A 19,574-nucleotide genomic window follows, 5' to 3' on the forward strand; every position below is an offset into this window, starting at 1 on the left:
AGGACAGAAACACACTGAAAGAAAGTGTTAGCCTTACTGGAATAAAATCAAAGAAATTTGGACAAAATAGAACCAAATAAATTTCAAAGAAGTCTTAACCTGCCCCTTACCAGCCAAGCTGGAATACGGCACATACATCGCAATATTAGGGAGCTGATTTCGAACCCCAATTATAAACATGTTACTTGGGAAAGAACTCAGGAATTCGTTCCTTAATAAGAACAACCAAACTAGTATAAGCTTAAAGTTTTAGTCTTAGAACTCAATCTTGAAGCCCATAGTAACAGTTAAGAATTGAATCCAATTATAAAACAAATAATTGATTTATCTTAGAACAAAAGAAATATGGATTTTCTTTTTTTTCTTCTTAAAAAAACACAAAATTCTTCTAGCTAAAATAACTAATGACATAGATTAACTCTCATTTGCGAATATATTCAATAAAAACAGAATTTATGCTTACCTGATAAATTACTTTCTCCAACGGTGTGTCCGGTCCACGGCGTTATCCTTACTTGTGGGATATTCTCTTCCCCAACAGGAAATGGCAAAGAGTCCCAGCAAAGCTGGTCACATGATCCCTCCTAGGCTCCGCCCACCCCAGTCATTCGACCGACAGACAGGAGGAAATATATATAGGAGAAATCATATGATACCGTGGTGACTGTAGTTAGAAAAAATAATTCATCAGACCTGATTAAAAAAACCAGGGCGGGCCGTGGACCGGACACACCGTTGGAGAAAGTAATTTATCAGGTAAGCATAAATTCTGTTTTCTCCAACATAGGTGTGTCCGGTCCACGGCGTCATCCTTACTTGTGGGAACCAATACCAAAGCTTTAGGACACGGATGAAGGGAGGGAGAAAATCAGGTCACCTAAACGGAAGGCACCACAGCTTGCAAAACCTTTCTCCCAAAAATAGCCTCCGAAGAAGCAAAAGTATCAAATTTGTAAAATTTGGCAAAAGTGTGCAGTGAAGACCAAGTCGCTGCCTTACATATCTGGTCAACAGAAGCCTCGTTCTTGAAGGCCCATGTGGAAGCCACAGCCCTAGTGGAGTGAGCTGTGATTCTTTCAGGAGGTTGCCGTCCGGCAGTCTCATAAGCCAATCGGATAATGCTTTTAAGCCAAAAGGAAAGAGAGGTAGAAGTCGCTTTTTGACCTCTCCTTTTACCAGAATAAACAACAAACAAGGAAGATGTTTGTCTGAAATCTTTAGTAGCCTCTAAATAGAATTTTAGAGCACGGACTACGTCCAAATTGTGTAACAAACGTTCCTTCTTTGAAACTGGATTCGGACACAAAGAAAGTACAACTATCTCCTGGTTAATATTTTTGTTGGAAACAACTTTCGGAAGAAAACCAGGCTTAGTACGCAAAACCACCTTATCTGCATGGAACACCAGATAGGGCGGAGAACACTGCAGAGCAGATAACTCTGAAACTCTTCTAGCAGAAGAAATTGCAACCAAAAACAAAACTTTCCAAGATAATAACTTAATATCTACGGAATGTAAGGATTCAAACGGAACCCCTTGAAGAACTGAAAGAACTAGATTTAGACTCCAGGGAGGAGTCAAAGGTCTGTAAACAGGCTTGATTCTAACCAGAGCCTGAACAAATGCTTGAACATCTGGCACAGCTGCCAGCTTTTTGTGAAGTAAAACAGATAAAGCAGAGATCTGTCCCTTCAGAGAACTTGCAGATAATCCTTTCTCCAAACCTTCTTGTAGAAAGGATAGAATCTTAGGAATTTTTATCTTGTTCCATGGGAATCCTTTAGATTCACACCAACAGATATATTTTTTCCATATTTTATGGTAAATTTTTCTAGTTACAGGCTTTCTAGCCTGAATCAGAGTATCTATTACAGAATCTGAAAACCCACGCTTTGATAAAATCAAGCGTTCAATCTCCAAGCCGTCAGTTGGAGGGAAACCAGATTCGGATGTTCGAATGGACCTTGAACAAGAAGGTCCTGTCTCAAAGGTAGCTTCCATGGTGGAGCCGATGACATATTCACCAGGTCTGCATACCAAGTCCTGCGTGGCCACGAAGGAGCTATCAAGATCACCAAAGCCCTCTCCTGATTGATCCTGGCTACCAGCCTGGGAATGAGAGGAAACGGTGGGAATACATAAGCTAGGTTGAAGGTCCAAGGTGCTACTAGTGCATCTACTAGAGTCGCCTTGGGATCCCTGGATCTGGACCCGTAGCAAGGAACCTTGAAGTTCTGACGAGACGCCATCAGATCCATGTCTGGAATGCCCCATAATTGAGTTATTTGGGCAAAGATTTCCGGATGGAGTTCCCACTCCCCCGGATGGAATGTCTGACGACTCAGAAAATCCGCTTCCCAATTTTCCACTCCTGGGATGTGGATTGCAGACAAGTGGCAGGAGTGATCCTCCGCCCATTGAATTATTTTGGTCACTTCTTCCATCGCCAGGGAACTCCTTGTTCCCCCCTGATGATTGATATATGCAACAGTCGTCATGTTGTCTGATTGAAACCTTATGAATTTGGCCTTTGCTAGTTGAGGCCAAGCTTTGAGAGCATTGAATATCGCTCTCAGTTCCAGAATGTTTATCGGGAGAAGAGATTCTTCCCGAGACCATAGACCCTGAGCTTTCAGGGGTTCCCAGACCGCGCCCCAGCCCACCAGACTGGCGTCGGTCGTGACAATGACCCACTCTGGTCTGCGGAAGCTCATTCCCTGTGACAGATTGTCCAGGGTCAGCCACCAACGGAGTGAATCTCTGGTCTTTTGATCTACTTAAATCGTCGGAGACAAGTCTGTATAATCCCCATTCCACTGTCTGAGCATGCACAGTTGTAATGGTCTTAGATGAATTCGTGCAAAAGGAACTATGTCCATTGCTGCAACCATCAATCCTATTACTTCCATGCACTGCGCTATGGAAGGACGAAGAACAGAATGAAGTACTTGACAAGAGCTTAGAATTTTTGATTTTCTGACCTCTGTCAGAAAAATCCTCATTTCTAAGGAATCTATTATTGTTCCCAAGAAGGGAACTCTTGTTGACGGGGACAGAGAACTTTTTTCTTTGTTCACCTTCCATCCGTGAGATCTGAGAAAGGCTAGGACGATGTCCGTATGAGCCTTTGCTTTTGACAGAGACGACGCTTGAATCAGGATGTCGTCCAAGTAAGGTACTACTGCAATGCCCCTTGGTCTTAGAACCGCTAGAAGGGACCCTAGTACCTTTGTGAAAATCCTTGGAGCAGTGGCTAATCCGAATGGAAGTGCCACAAACTGGTAATGCTTGTCCAGAAAAGCGTACCTTAGGAACTGATGATGTTCCTTGTGGATAGGAATATGTAGGTACGCATCCTTTAAATCCACGGTAGTCATAAATTGATTTTCCTGGATAGTAGGTAGGATCGTTCGAATAGTTTCCATTTTGAACGATGGAACCTTGAGAAATTTGTTTAGGATCTTGAGATCCAAAATTGGTCTGAATGTTCCCTCTTTTTTGGGAACTATGAACAGGTTGGAATAAAAACCCATCCCTTGTTCTCTTATTGGAACTGGATGAATCACTCCCATCTTTAACAGGTCTTCTACACAATGTAAGAATGCCTGTCTTTTTATTTGGTTTGAAGACAATTGAGACCTGTGGAACCTTCCCCTTGGGGGTAGTTCCTTGAATTCCAGCAGATAACCTTGAGAAACTATTTCTAGCGCCCAAGGATCCTGAACATCTCTTGCCTGAGCAAAGAGAGAAAGTCTGCCCCCCACCAGATCCGGTCCCGGATCGGGGGCCATCCCTTCATGCTGTTTTGGTAGCAGTGGTAGGCTTCTTGGCCTGCTTACCCTTGTTCCAGCCTTGCATTGGTCTCCAGGCTGGTTTGGGTTGTGAAGTATTACCCTCTTGCTTAGAGGATGTAGAATTAGAGGCTGGTCCGTTTCTGCGAAAGGGACGAAAATTAGGCTTATTTTTAGCCTTAAAAGACCTATCCTGTGGGAGGGCGTGGCCCTTTCCCCCAGTGATGTCTGAAATAATCTCTTTCAAATCAGGTCCAAATAATGTTTTACCCTTGAAAGGGATGTTAAGCAATTTTGTCTTGGAAGACACATCCGCTGACCAAGACTTTAGCCAAAGCGCTCTGCGCGCCACGATAGCAAACCCTGAATTTTTCGCCGCTAATCTAGCTAATTGCAAATCGGCATCTAAAATAAAAGAGTTAGCCAATTTAAGTGCTTGAACTCTGTCCATAACCTCCTCATACGAAGATTCTTTATTGAGCGACTTTTCTAGTTCCTCGAACCAGAAACACGCTGCCGTAGTGACAGGAACAATGCATGAAATTGGTTGTAGAAGGTAACCTTGCTGAACAAAAATCTTTTTAAGCAAACCCTCTAATTTTTTATCCATAGGATCTTTGAAAGCACAACTATCTTCGATAGGAATAGTAGTGCGTTTGTTTAGAGTAGAAACCGCCCCCTCGACCTTGGGGACTGTCTGCCATAAGTCCTTTCTGGGGTCGACTATAGGAAATAATTTCTTAAATATAGGGGGGGGGGGACAAAAGGTATGCCGGGCCTTTCCCACTCTTTATTTACTATGTCCGCCACCCGCTTGGGTATAGGAAAAGCGTCGGGGGGCACCGGAACCTCTAGGAACTTGTCCATCTTACATAATTTCTCTGGAATGACCAAATTGTCACAATCATCCAGAGTAGATAATACCTCCTTAAGCAGTGCGCGGAGATGTTCTAATTTAAATTTAAATGTCACAACATCAGCTTCAGCTTGTTGAGAAATCTTTCCTGAATCTGAAATTTCTCCCTCAGACAAAACCTCCCTCATGGCCCCTTCAGATTGGTGTGAGGGTATGTCAGAACAGTTATCATCAGCGTCCTCTTGCTCTTCAGTGTTTAAAACAGAGCAATCGCGCTTTCTCTGATAAGTAGGCATTTTGGATAAAATGTTTGCTATAGAGTTATCCATTACAGCCGTTAATTGTTGCATGGTAATAAGAATTGGCGCACTAGATGTACTAGGGGCCTCTTGTGTGGGCAAAACTGGTGTAGACACAGTAGGGGATGATGTAGTATCATGTTTACTCCCCTCATTTGAGGAATCATCTTGGGCAATATCATTATCTGTGGCATTGCTGTCCCTACTTTGTTTGGACACTATGGCACAATTATCACATAAATTTAAATGGGGAGACACCTTGGCTTTCATACATATAGAACATAGCTTATCTGATGGTACAGACATGTTAAACAGGCTTAAACTTGTCAACAAAGCACAAAAAACATTTTAAAATAAAACCGTTACTGTCACTTTAAATTTCAAACTGGAAACACTTTATTACTGAATATATGAAAAAGTATGAAGGAATTGTTCAAAATTCACCAAAATTTCACCACAGTGTCTTAAAGCATTAAAAGTATTGCACACCAAATTTCAGAGCTTTAACCCTTAAATTAACGGAACCGGAGCCGTTTTAACATTTAACCCCTATACAGTCCCAGCTATATGTTTTGCTGAGACCCAACCAAGCCCAGAGGGGAATACGATACCAAATGATGCCTTCTATAAGCTTTTTCAGTGATTCTTAGCTCCTCACACATGCATCTGCATGCCTTGCTCTCCAAAAACAACTGCGCATTAGTGGCGCGAAAATGAGGCTCTGTCTATAACTAGAAAAGGCCCCCATCTGAAAAAGGTGTCCAACACAGTGCCTGCCGTTTTTCTAAACAATCCCCAAGATTATAATAACCATTAATAGTTGGAATCTACAAAATATGCCTAGCAAAGCAATCGTTTTAGCCCAGAAAAATGTCTACCAGTTTTTTAAGCCCTTATGAAGCCCTTTATTCTTTTATTTAACTAAGAAAATGGCTTACCGGTCCCCATAAGGGGAAATGACAGCCTTCCAGCATTACATAGTCTTGTTAGAAATATGGCCAGTCATACCTTAAGCAGAAAAGTCTGCCAACTGTTTCCCCCAACTGAAGTTACTTCATCTCAACAGTCCTGTGTGGAAACAGCAATCGATTTTAGTAACTTCTGCTAAAATCATCTTCCTCTTACAAACAGAAATCTTCATCTTTTTTCTGTTTCAGAGTAAATAGTACATACCAGCACTATTTTAAAATAACAAACACTTGATTGAAGAATAAAAACTACATTTAAACACCAAAAAACTCTTAACCATCTCCGTGGAGATGTTGCCTGTGCAACGGCAAAGAGAATGACTGGGGTGGGCGGAGCCTAGGAGGGATCATGTGACCAGCTTTGCTGGGACTCTTTGCCATTTCCTGTTGGGGAAGAATATCCCACAAGTAAGGATGACGCCGTGGACCGGACACACCTATGTTGGAGAAATGAAGACACAAATTAAATCATTAGCATGATAGTCCAGTTTAAAGGACCAGTCAAAACAGAGGACTTGCAAAATGCAAAACAACAAGACAAAATGCAACAGCACCTAGTCTAGTAAATGTTGTCCCTTTAACAATGCTAAAATAAATCATAATCTGATACTTGATCTTAAAGTAAACAGAAAAAATGAAGCAATTGCAATATCACAGGACCAAGAAAAGTACCTGAAACTAAATAATTTTCCATAAATAAGATACAACTATATAAAGGAAAAGAAATATTATTTTGCTATAGAAACAATATCATAATTAGTAGGAGTAGAGATAGCCCCAATAAATTGGAGAACCCTCCAAATTGAATTTAACTGCTGGCAAAGAATATAGTTTAAAACCTTGAAGAAGGAATAAAAAAAGAATTCTCAGCCTATTCCATTCCCTAGTATGGGGAATTGGAAAGAAAACCTCTGAAATCACAGAAGAAAAAAAAGGCAGAAATAGTGTCAGCTAGTCTTAAAGAACTAGTTACCTTAATATCCAAAATAATCAACACCTCTTCAACAAAGAACAAATGTACTTTAATAAAAAAAAAAAAAAAAAAAAAGTAGATTTGTTAGTGTCAATATCTGATGGAGAATTTCTGAAAGAGAAAAAAAACATCATCAGAGAAGGATAAATCAGTATGTTGTTGGTCATTTGAAACTTCAATAATTAAAGAAGTGAAAAAAGATCTAAAAATTGTATTAAAAGGCACGAAGTCAGACAAAGCCTTAATCAGAAAAAATATTTCTTATAAATCTTCTAAACATTTCTTGTACTTAAGAATGGAAATGTATAAAGCATAAATACTAATGGAATCTGCATGTAAAAGTATATCATAATAACTTATTACAAACCATAGCTAAAGATAAAAACATTTATAACATTTAAAATAAATGAACTTAGCTTTGGTAGAACTGAAACTCAGTTAAAGGGACACTGTACCCAAAAAATTTCTTTCGTGATTCAGATTGAGCATGCAATTTTAAGCAACTTTCTAATTTACTCCTATTATCAATTTTTCTTCGTTCTCTTGCTATCATTATTTGGAAAAAGAAGGCATCTAAGCTTTTTTTTTTGTTTCAGTACTCTGGACAGAAATTTTTTATTGGTGGATTAATTTATCCACCAATCAGCAAGGACAACCCAGGTTGTTCACCAAAAATGGGCCGGCATCTAAACTTACATTCTTGCATTTCAAATAAAGATACCAAGAGAATGAAGAAAATTTGATAATAGGAGTAAATTAGAAAGTTGCTTAAAATTTCATGCTCAATCTGAATCACAAAAGAAAATTTTTGGTTACAGTGTCCCTTTAAGCATTTTTCCAGAAGTGGCTTCTGACTCAGGGTTACTCGCAGACATCTTGCAATATGTAATAGAAAAAAAAACATATAAAGCAAAATTGATCAAATTCCTTAAATGACAGTTTCAGGAATGGGAAAAAATGCTAGTGAACAAGCTTCTAGCAACCAGAAGCAATAATTAATGAGACTTAAATAATGTGGAGACAATAATGACGCCACATCCGGAACGCCGACACTTTTGGCGCAAAAAAACGTCAAAAAAATGACGCAACTTCCGGCGACACGTATGACGCCAGAAACAGAAAAAAAAATTTGCGCCAAAAAAGTCCGCGCCAAGAATGACGCAATAAAATGAAGCATTTTCAGCCCCCGCGAGCCTAATAGCCCACAGGGAAAAAGTCAAATTTTAAGGTAAGAAAAAAATGATTAATTCATATGCATTATCCCAAATATGAAACTGACTGTCTGAAATAAGGAACGTTGAACATCCTGAGTCAAGGCAAATGAATGTTTTAACACATATATTTAGAACTTTATATAAAAGTGCCCAACCATAGCTTAGAGTGTCACAGAAAATAAGATTTACTTACCCCAGGACACTCATCTACATGTAGTAGAAAGCCAAACCAGTACTGAAACGAGAATCAGTAGAGGAAATGGTATATATAAGAGTATATCGTCGATCTGAAAAGGGAGGTAAGAGATGAATCTCTACGACCGATAACAGAGAACCTATGAAATAGACCCCGTAGAAGGAGATCATTGAATTCAAACAGGCAATACTCTCCTCACATCCCTCTGACATTCACTGCACGCTGAGAGGAAAACCGGGCTCCAACCTGCTGCGGAGCGCATATCAACGTAGAATCTAGCACAAACTTACTTCACCACCTCCATCGGAGGCAAAGTTTGTAAAACTGAATTGTGGGTGTGGTGAGGGGTGTATTTATGGGCATTTGAGGTTTGGGAAACTTTGCCCCTCCTGGTAGGAATGCATATCCCATATGTCACTAGCTCATGGACTCTTGCTAATTACATGAAAGAAAAAAAATGCATCTCATTTAGGTCAGCCACTGATGTTGGATGAGAAGGTCTGGTACACAATCAGCATTCCAATTAATCCCAGAGGTGATCAAGTCAGGGCTCTATGCAGGCCGCTCAAGTACCTTCACACAAAATTCCTCAAACAATGTCTTTGTGGACCTCGCTTTCTGCACAGGGGCACAGTCATGCTAGAACAGGAAATGGCCTTCCCAAAAATTTTGCCACAACGTTTAATGTCCCTAATTGTCTAAAATGTTTTTGTATCCTAAAGCATTAAGATGAGCCTTTACTGGAACTAAGGAGCATAACCCAAACCCTGAAAAATAATCCCAGAATATTATCCCTCATCCACCAAACTTTACAGTAAGCACTATGCCTTCTGGTGGGTAATGTTCATCTCACAGATAATGAAGTATGATGCCTCACTCCAGCGTACAGTGGTAACGTGCTTTACACCAGCATTTCTTTACCGCAGTTCTCAAGTACTCACAAGAGGCCAGGTTTTTATTATAGCTGCACCAGTGCACATGTGAAGTAATCAGCTACACCATGGTTACTAACCAGCTTTCACCCATCAGCTCATTATTTCACCTGTGCACTGGTTTAGCGCTATAATGAAAACCTGGCCGGGTGGGGGTACTTGAGGACCACAGCTGAGAAACAATGCTTTACACCACTCCAGCTGACTCTTGGTATTGCACAGGTTGATATAAAACCAATTTCATAAAGCTCCCGCTGCACAGTTGTAGCACTGTGCTACTTCCCGAGGTAGTTTGATACACTGTATTAAAGGGACAGTATACTGTAAAATAGTTTTTCCCTTAATGTGTTTACAATTGCTTTTTTTACCAACTGCAGAGTAAAAAATGTATGAAAATAAGCTTTTTAAGGTTTATTTCTGTATATTAAAGCTCTGATTTTGTGTTTTGAAGCCACAGCCTAATAAAATAGGTTGAGCTTGTAGGTATAATCAGATCTCATTACTGTATCACATTGTGCAAATATACCTGCTTCTTTATCTTATACCTGTCCTTAAAACAATCACCAATACTTTGAGAGAACAATGGAAAATCAACATTTTATTACCTTATCTCTGCTTTATCACACTAGGAGTGTAATTTCTTCTGCTGGCTGTGTTTACAAAGCTTATCTATAGCTGGTACGCGCGGCCACAAACTTTCAGAATAGGTGGGGATACCACATGCTAAATTAACCATTTCAAATGCCAATATAAGGGTAAAGGAGCTACTTGTAAACAATTTAATACACTCCAGCAGGTAAAGTGGATCATTGGGAACAAATTAAAGGTCAGAAATTTTTTGAGTAAACTGTCCCTTTAAGTGATGCAACAAATGGTTTACAAATAGGGATTTATATTTCCACGCTCCTGGTTTCAGTACTCATGGCTGGGCTGTTATTGCTCCCAGAAGCTTCCACTTCACAATAGTGCTTACAGGGCAAAAATTCCACAAACTGACTTGTAGCAAAAGGTGGCACATTAAAGAAATGGGTGTGGCTGAAACAACTAAACTCAATAATTAGTAGGGGGTGCCCACATACTTTTGTCCATATAGTGTAATTCTCTGGGGTTTTTCACCTTTGGTCCTTAACCGTTTCCCATTAAGTTTACCAACCTACAAGCTGTTTATCACAGATAGTTACTCTACTCCATGTTCTGTGTAACAGTATTATGTAATTGTAGAAATTATTGTAACTATTGTCAGACATACAGAATATGAGGAGACATTCTACACAAAAATGATACAAAGTTTAATATAAAAAAAAAATTGTCTTACCAAACGGTTCGCTGGTACACCTAATATAATTTCATGCCCACTGCCAAAGTGTTGTGCTATGGACAACCCACTCAGACAGTAGCAGGTATGATAAAAATCTCTTGATCTTTAATAAATAAAAAAGGGACATTATCAGAGATTACATTGGGATAATTCTTTTGATGTAATGTAACGGTTACATAGTATGAATACTCACTTGCCAGGTTTATCCAGCAGGCCTCCAGTTGGACACTGGCAGCACAAAAGAATATATTCTTGCAAGGCTTGCTGGTCAAACATCCACTGAGTGAGGCTGAGAGCAGAATCTCCTAAATAAAAAAATAAATAAAAATAAGGAACCACAAGAACAGATTGCTGACGATCATGGTAACTCAACCATTCCTTAAGCGGGGGCAGGTCATGAATGACAGGATTGGCCAAAAGAAAAACCTGCTTAAGGTAACAGCTCAAAATAAAATTAAGAATTTTAGTTAAAAAAAATAAATATATATACGTAGGAAATGTGTTCAATTTCATTGAATATACACTACTTATATCAACTACATTTTGTACAAATGCACATGCTTTTATTTTATCAGTGCAGGTTACACAAAGAACCTTGGCAAGTCATATGGCACGACTGTTCTATCATTAGCATTTTGAAATTATTTAGAAAGGTATTTAATCTTTTTCTACATACATCTATATAGAAAGCTATGGGCACCCTGTTGATTTACCAAGAGAAAAGAAGTTAACACAACCACATTAACCTTAAACTTCAATTATTTCTCCAAATTTTCTGAACAGTTACTATTTCCTGGATGTAACAGACTAAAAAAAATAAAACTTTATTAGAACTACTCATCCCAAGATTGGGATGACAGGAAAAGTAATGCCTCTGAACACAAAAAATTAAATTTTAGAAAAAATGATCTTTCATGATTCAGATAGAGCATGCAATTTTAAGCAACTTTCTAATTTATTCCCATTATCAATTTTTCTTCGTTCTCTTGCTATCTTTATTTGAAAAAGAAGGCATCTAAGTTTTTTGGTTTAGAACACTGGACAGCACTTTTTTATTGGTGGATGAATTTATCCACCAATCAGCGAGAACAACCCAGGTTGTTCACGAAAAATGGGCCGGCATCTAAACTTACATTTCAAATAAAGATACCAAGAGAATGAAGAAAATGTGATAATTGGAGTAAATTAGAAAGTTGCTTAAAATGTCATGCTCTATCTGAATCACGAAAGAATTTTTTTTAATTCAGTGTCCCTTTAACCAAGTGAATGTCCTGGTAGCTGCCCACACACAAAGACAAGTTAAAAACACAACAATGGTACATGCAAACAATAGCTTATTTTGAATAAATTCTAGTGGTCAGAAAGTGGTCAAATACTCATTGGTGTATTGAAGTAATTCCTTTTGTATATCTAGAAGGTACTTATATTATCCCTTACAATTATTGTGCAAATATGTTGCTTTATTAGTACAATTTGTATCCTTTAGAGAGGATCAGCAGCTATGCGTGATATCATCTATCAGTAATAATTGTAAAAAGACATTGCCTTGTTCTCATAAGTTAGGGATATGTTAAGAATCACCTGGTATATGAAAATGATACTCTGGAATTCAGTACTACCCACACAGCTCCTTGACTGTGCTGCGTTAATATATAAACCACTAAACGGTATAAGGTAAATCTTTATTTGTAATCGGTCAAAATTGCCCGACTGAATTAATTAACGAAGTACATACCGTTAGTGGATATCAAAACTATACTGGTGCTGTCACCATTTTTATGGTGGTAGAAAATATGATCTTAACCTTAAATCAAAATTATGCTAAAAAAGTAAAATAGCGGTATAAAAATATCACTATGTCTCTGGTAGCACCATTTGCATACCAGTTAGCTTTATAAGTTATACACCACTGCTATTTTTATCAGCAATATATTACAGAGCAAGGGTATGCCGTGTGTTGACAGGTCAAGCGATATTCTGATTATCAATGATAGCACAGATTGCTAGATATTAAGATAGTAAATATAGTCTATGTAAAATTAATACTTTGTATTGTCAAAAAGCCATCTTAAATAATATCCAATATCAGGTAGCACAATTCGCATACCGGCTGGTTTTACAAGTTAAATAATTAACCTAGCAATCTATAGTATTTTTAATACTACTGTTATTATCTAGTTTACTTTCTAGGAGTGGTTATTAGTCTAATGGGGGAACCCTAAAATATAAACTGAGGTTTAATTTCTCTTATATTCTACCTGTGATTGTCTGTAATTATTTTTCTGAAACCTATATAAGAAGCTTGCAAGTGATCGCTAATGACAGAAGGAGCTTGCACCAGTTTGTCGTCCAGCAACGGTGCAATTAAAATCCCGAGCTCTGATCACTGCTAACAAGGCACCTAGCATCTCTGTAAAGATGTGTGAATTTGTAGCCAGACCAAATGGAAGAGCGACAAACTAATAGTGATTTTCCATATAAGCAAACATCCTTAAAGGGACAGTCAACACTAGAATTTTTGTTGTTTAAAAAGAAAACATAATTTATGTAAGAACTTAACTGATAAATTCATTTCTTTCATATTAGCAAGAGTCCATGAGCTAGTGACGTATGGGATATACATTCCTACCAGGAGGGGCAAAGTTTCCCAAACCTCAAAATGCCTATAAATACACCCCTCACCACACCCACAAATCAGTTTAACGAATAGCCAAGAAGTGGGGTGATAAGAAAAAAGTGCGAAAGCATAAAAAATAAGGAATTGGAATAATTGTGCTTTATACAAAAAAATCATAACCACCACAAAAAAGGGTGGGCCTCATGGACTCTTGCTAATATGAAAGAAATGAATTTATCAGGTAAGTTCTTACATAAATTATGTTTTCTTTCATGTAATTAGCAAGAGTCCATGAGCTAGTGACGTATGGGATAATAAATACCCAAGATGTGGAACTTCCACGCAAGAGTCACTAGAGAGGGAGGGATAAAATAAAGACAGCCAATTCCGCTGAAAAATAATCCACACCCCAAAATAAAATTTAAATATTATAATGAAAAAAAACTGAAATTATAAGCAGAAGAATCAAACTGAAACAGCTGCCTGAAGTACTTTTCTACCAAAAACTGCTTCAGAAGAAGAAAACACATCAAAATGGTAGAATTTAGTAAAAGTATGCAAAGAAGACCAAGTTGCTGCTTTGCAAATCTGATCAACCGAAGCTTCATTCCTAAACGCCCAGGAAGTAGAAACTGACCTAGTAGAATGAGCTGTAATCCTTTGAGGCGGAGTCTTACCCGACTCAATATAAGCATGATGAATCAAAGACTTTAACCAAGACGCCAAAGAAATGGCAGAGGCCTTCTGACCTTTTCTGGAACCGGAAAAGATAACAAATAGACTAGAAGTCTTTCGGAAATCTTTAGTAGCTTCAACATAATATTTCAAAAGCTCTAACTACATCCAAAGAATGTAACGATCTTTCCTTAGAATTCTTAGGATTAGGACACAATGAAGGAATCACAATTTCTCTATTAATGTTGTTAGAATTCACAACTTTAGGTAAAAATTTAAATGAAGTCCGCAACAACGCCTTATCCTGATGAAAAATCAGAAAAGGAGATTCACAAGAAAGAGCAGATAACTAAGAAACTCTTCTAGCAGAAGAGATGGCCAAAAGGAACAACACTTTCCAAGAAAGTAATTTAATATCCAGAGAATGCATAGGTTCAAACGGAGGAGCTTGTAAAGCCCGCAGAACCAAATTCAAACTCCAAGGAGGAGAGATTGACTTAATGACAGGTTTTATACGAACCAAAGCCTGTACAAAGCAATGAATATCAGGAAGATTAGCAATCTTTCTGTGAAACAGCACAGAAAGAGCAGAAATTTGTCCTTTCAAGGAACTTGCAGACAAACCTTTATCCAGACCATCCTGAAGAAACTGTAAAATTCTAGGAATTCTAAAAGAATGCCAGGAAAATTGATGAGAAGAACACCAAGAAATGTAAGTCTTCCAGACTCGATAATATATCTTCCTAGACACAGATTTACGAGCCTGTAACATAGTATTAATTACGGAGTCAGAGAAACCTCTATGACTGAGAATCAAGCGTTCAATCTCCATACCTTCAAATTTAATGATTTGAGATCCTGATGGAAAAAAGGACCTTGAGATAGGTCTGGTCTTAACGGAAGAGTCCAAGGTTGGCAAGTAGCCATCCGAACAAGATCCGCATACCAAAACCTGTGAGGCCATGCTGGAGCCACCAGCAGAACAAACGAACGCTCTTTTAGAATCTTGGAGATCACTCTTGGAAGAAGAACTAGAGGCGGAAAGATATAAGCAGGATGATACTTCCAAGGAAGTGACAATGCATCCACTGCCTCCGCCTGAGGATCCCTGGATCTGGACAGATACCTGGGAAGTTTCTTGTTTAGATGAGAGGCCATCAAATCTATTTCTGGAAGTCCCCAGATTTGAACAATGTGAAGAAATACCTCTGGGTGAAGAGACCATTCGCCCGGATGTAACGTCTGGCGACTGAGATAATCCGCTTCCCAATTGTCTATACCTGGGATGTGAACCGCAGAAATTAGACAGGAGCTGGATTCCGCCCATGCAAGTATCCGAGATATTTCTTTCATAGCCAGAGGACTGTGAGTCCCCCCTTGATGATTGACATATGCCACGGTTGTGACATTGTCCGTCTGAAAACAAATGAACGATTCTCTCTTCAGAAGAGGCCACGACTGAAGAGCTCTGAAAATCGCACGGAGTTCCAAAATGTTGATTGGTAATCTCGCCTCCTGAGATTCCCAAACCCCCTGCGCTGTCAGAGACCCCCATACGGCTCCCCAACCTGTCAGACTCGCATCTGTTGAGATCACAGTCCAGGTTGGAAGAACAAAAGAAGCCCCTTGAACTAAACAATGGTGATCTGTCCACCACGTCAGAGAGTGTCGCACAATCGGATTTAAAGATATTAACTGTGATATCTTTGTGTAATCCCTGCACCATTGGTTCAGCATACAAAGCTGAAGAGGTCGCATGTGAAAACGAGCAAAGGGGATCGCGTCCGATGCAGCAGTCATAAGACCTAGAATTTCCATGCATAAGGCTACCGAAGGGAATGATTGAGATTGAAGGTTTCGACAAGCTGAAACCAATTTCAGACGTCTCTTGTCTGTCAGAGACAAAGTCATGGACACTGAATCTATTTGGAAACCTAAAAAGGTTACCCTTGTCTGAGGAATCAATTAACTCTTTGGTAAATTGATCCTCCAACCATGTTCTTGAAGAAACGAAGTCGATTCGTATGAAATTCTGCTAAATGTGAAGACTGAGCAAGTACCAAGATATCGTCCAAATAAGGAAATACCACAATACCCTGTTCTCTGATTACAGATAGAAGGGCACCGAGAACCTTTGAAAAAATCCTTGGAGCAGTTGCTAGGCGGAACGGCAGAGCCACAAACTGGTAATGCTTGTCTAGAAAAGAGAATCTCAGAAACTGATGGTGATCTGGATGAATCGGAATATGCAGATATGCATCCTGTAAATCTATTGTGGACATATAATGCCCTTGTTGAACAAAAGGCAGAATAGTCCTTATAGTTACCATTTTGAATGTTGGTATCCTTACATAACGATTCAATATTTTTAAATCCAGAACTGGTCTGAAGGAATTCTCCTTCTTTGGTACAATGAATAGATTGGAGTAAAACCCCAGACCCTGTTCCAAAACTGGAACTGGCACAATTACTCCAGCCAACTCTAGATCTGAAACACATTTCAGAAATGCTTGAGCCTTCACTGGATTTATTGGGATGCGAGAAAGAAAAAATCTTCTTGCAGGAGGCCTTACCTTGAAACCTATTCTGTACCCTTGTGAAACAATGTTCTGAATCCAAAGACTGTGAATCGAATTGATCCAAATTTCTTTGAAAAATCGTAATCTGCCCCCTACCAGCTGTGCTGGAATGAGGGCCGCACCTTCATGTGGACTTGGGAGCTGGCTTTGGCTTTCTGAAAGGCTTGGATTTATTCCAGGCGGGAGATGGTTTCCAAACAGAAACCGTTCCTTTAGGGGAAGGATCAGGCTTCTGTTCCTTAATCTGACGAAAGGAACGAAAACGATTAGCAGCCCTATATTTACCTTTAGATTTTTTATCTTGAGGTAAAAAAGTTCCTTTCCCCCCAGTAACAGTTGAAATAATAGAATCCAACTGGGAACCAAACAATTTATTACCTTGGAAAGAAAGGGAAAGCAAAGTTGACTTAGAAGACATATCTGCATTCCAAGTTTTAAGCCATAAAGCTCTTCTAGCTAAAATAGCTAAAGACATATACCTGACATCAACTCTAATGATATCAAAGATGGCATCACAAATAAAGTTATTAGCATGTTGAAGAAGTTTAACAATGCTATGAGTATTATGATCTGACACTTGTTGTGCCAAAGCCTCCAACCAAAAAGTGGAAGCTGCCGCAACATCAGCCAAAGAAATAGCAGGCCTAAGGAGATTACCTGAACATAAATAAGCTTTCCTTAGAAAGGATTCAATTTTCCTATCTAAAGGATCCTTAAAGGAAGTACTATCTGCCGTAGGAATAGTAGTACGTTTAGCGAGAGTAGAGATAGCCCCTTCAACTTTAGGGATTTTGTCCCAAAACTCTAATCTGTCAGATGGCACAGGATACAATTTCTTAAACCTTTTAGAAGGAGTCAATGAATTACCCAGATTATTCCATTCCCTAGAAATTACTTCAGAAATAGCATCAGGGACAGGAAAAACTTCCGGAATAACTAAAGGAGGTTTAAAAACCGAATTTAAACGCTTAGTAGATTTAGTATCAAGAGGACTAGAATCCTCCATTTCTAATGCGATTAAAACTTCTTTAAGTAAAGAACGAATAAATTCCATTTTAAATAAATATGAAGATTTATCAGTGTCAATATCTGAGACAGAATCCTCTGAACCAGAAAAATCATCATCAGAAACAGACAAATCAGAATGATGATGTTCATTTAAAAATTCATCTGAAAAATGTGAAGTTTTAAAAGACCTTTTACATTTACTGGAAGGAGGAATAACAGACATAGCCTTCCTAATAGATTTAGAAACAAAATCTCTTATGTTAACAGGAACATCCTGAGTATTAGATGTTGATGGAACAGCAACAGGTAATGGAATATTACTAATGGAAATACTATCTGCATTAGCAAGCTTATCATGACATTCATCACAAACTACAGCCGGAGGAACAGTTACCACAAGTTTACAGCAAATACACTTAACTTTGGTAGAACCAGCATCAGGCAGCGTTTTTCCAGAAGTAGCTTCTGATCCAGGGTCAATCTGAGACATCTTGCAATATGTAAGAGAAAAAACAACATATAAAGCAAAATCTATCAAATTCCTTAAAAGACAGTTTCAGGAATGGGAAAAAATGCCAATGAACAAGCCTCTAGCAACCAGAAGCAAATGAAAAATGAGACTTGAATAATGTGAAAAAAAGGTGGAGACAAAAATGACGCCCACATCCGGTGACACCGACATTTTTGGCGCAAAACATCAAAAAAATGAAGCAAACACGAACAACTTCCGGCGACAAGTATGACGCCGGAAATGACAGAATTTTTTTGCGCCAAAAAAGTCAGCGCCAAGAATGACGCAATAAAATGAAGCATTTTCAGCCCCCGCGAGCCTAACAGCCCACAGGGAAAAAAAGTCAATTTTAAGGTAAGAAAAAAATGTTTTATTCATATGCATTATCCCAAATAATGAAACTGACTGTCTGAAATAAGGAATATTGATCATCCTGAATCAAGGCAAATAAATGTTTAAACACATATATTTAGAACTTTATATAAAAGTGCCCAACCATAGCTTAGAGTGTCACAAAAAATAAGACTTACTTACCCCAGGACACTCATCTACATGTAGTAGAAATCCAAACCAGTACTGAAACGAGAATCAGTAGAGGTAATGGTATATAAGAGTATATCGTCGATCTGAAAAGGGAGGTAAGAGATGAATCTCTACGACCGATAACAGAGAACCTATGAAATAGATCCCGTAGAAGGAGACCATTGAATTCAAATAGGCAATACTCTCTTCACATCCCTCTGACATTCACTGCACACTGAGAGGAAAACCGGGCTCCAGCCTGCTGAGAAGCGCATATCGACGTAGAATCTAGCACAAACTTACTTCACCACCTCCACGGGAGGCAAAGTTTGTAAAACTGATTTGTGGGTGTGGTGAGGGGTGTATTTATAGGCATTTTGAGGTTTGGGAAACTTTGCCCCTCCTGGTAGGAATGTATATCCCATACGTCACTAGCTCATGGACTCTTGCTAATTACATGAAAGAAAGATAATCCCTTTATTACCCATTCCCCAGTTTTGCATAACCAACACAGTTATAATACACGTTTTACCTCTGTAATTATCTTGTATCTAAGCTTCTGCTGACTGCCCCCTTATTTCAGTTATTTTGACAGACATGCGGTTTAGCCAATCAGTGCTCAGTCCTAGATCACTTTACGTGCATGAGCTCAATGTTATCTATATGAAACATGTGAACTAATGCCATCTAGTGGTCAAAATGTATTCAGATTAGAGGCAGTCTTCAAGGTCTAAGAAATTAGCATATGAACCTCCTAGTTTTAGCTTTCAACTAAGAATACCAAGAGAACAAAGCAAAATTGGTGATAAAAGTAATTTGGGAAGTTGTTTAAAATTGCATGACCTATTTAAAACATGAAAGTTTTTTTGGGACTTGACTGTCCCTTTAATTGATGGTGATCTCTGTAGATGGGATAGTGCAGGTATGCATCCTTGAGGTCTATTGAACTGAAAAGAATTTTCCCTTGGAAGGAAAGAGTCAGTCTATTTTTAGTGTCTGCTGACCAAGATTTAACCATAAGGATCTATTCGCCAGCATAGCTAGAGACATATTTTTTTTATTTTTTTTCCCAAAGGTATGACAACAATAGTATGCTGCTTATTTATATATACAT

The 19,574-nt window shown here is 38.6% G+C and overlaps 1 protein-coding gene across 1 annotated transcript in view; it reads right to left on the reverse strand.

Annotated features, from left to right (window-relative positions):
• The window catches only part of LOC128645006 (protein farnesyltransferase subunit beta-like), a 159,278-nt gene that overhangs the window by 15,006 nt on the left and 124,698 nt on the right, over window positions 1-19,574 (reverse strand). Inside the window, exons 10-11 of the mRNA XM_053697716.1 lie at window positions 10,742-10,853; window positions 10,546-10,651 (exon numbers count right to left, since the gene is read on the reverse strand). Coding sequence (XP_053553691.1) covers window positions 10,546-10,651; window positions 10,742-10,853 — 218 coding nt within the window. The remainder of the gene's footprint in view (window positions 1-10,545; window positions 10,652-10,741; window positions 10,854-19,574) is intronic.

The sequence above is a fragment of the Bombina bombina genome, chromosome 1 (genome assembly GCF_027579735.1).
Source record: "Bombina bombina isolate aBomBom1 chromosome 1, aBomBom1.pri, whole genome shotgun sequence".
NCBI classification, from domain to species: Eukaryota; Metazoa; Chordata; class Amphibia; order Anura; family Bombinatoridae; genus Bombina; species Bombina bombina.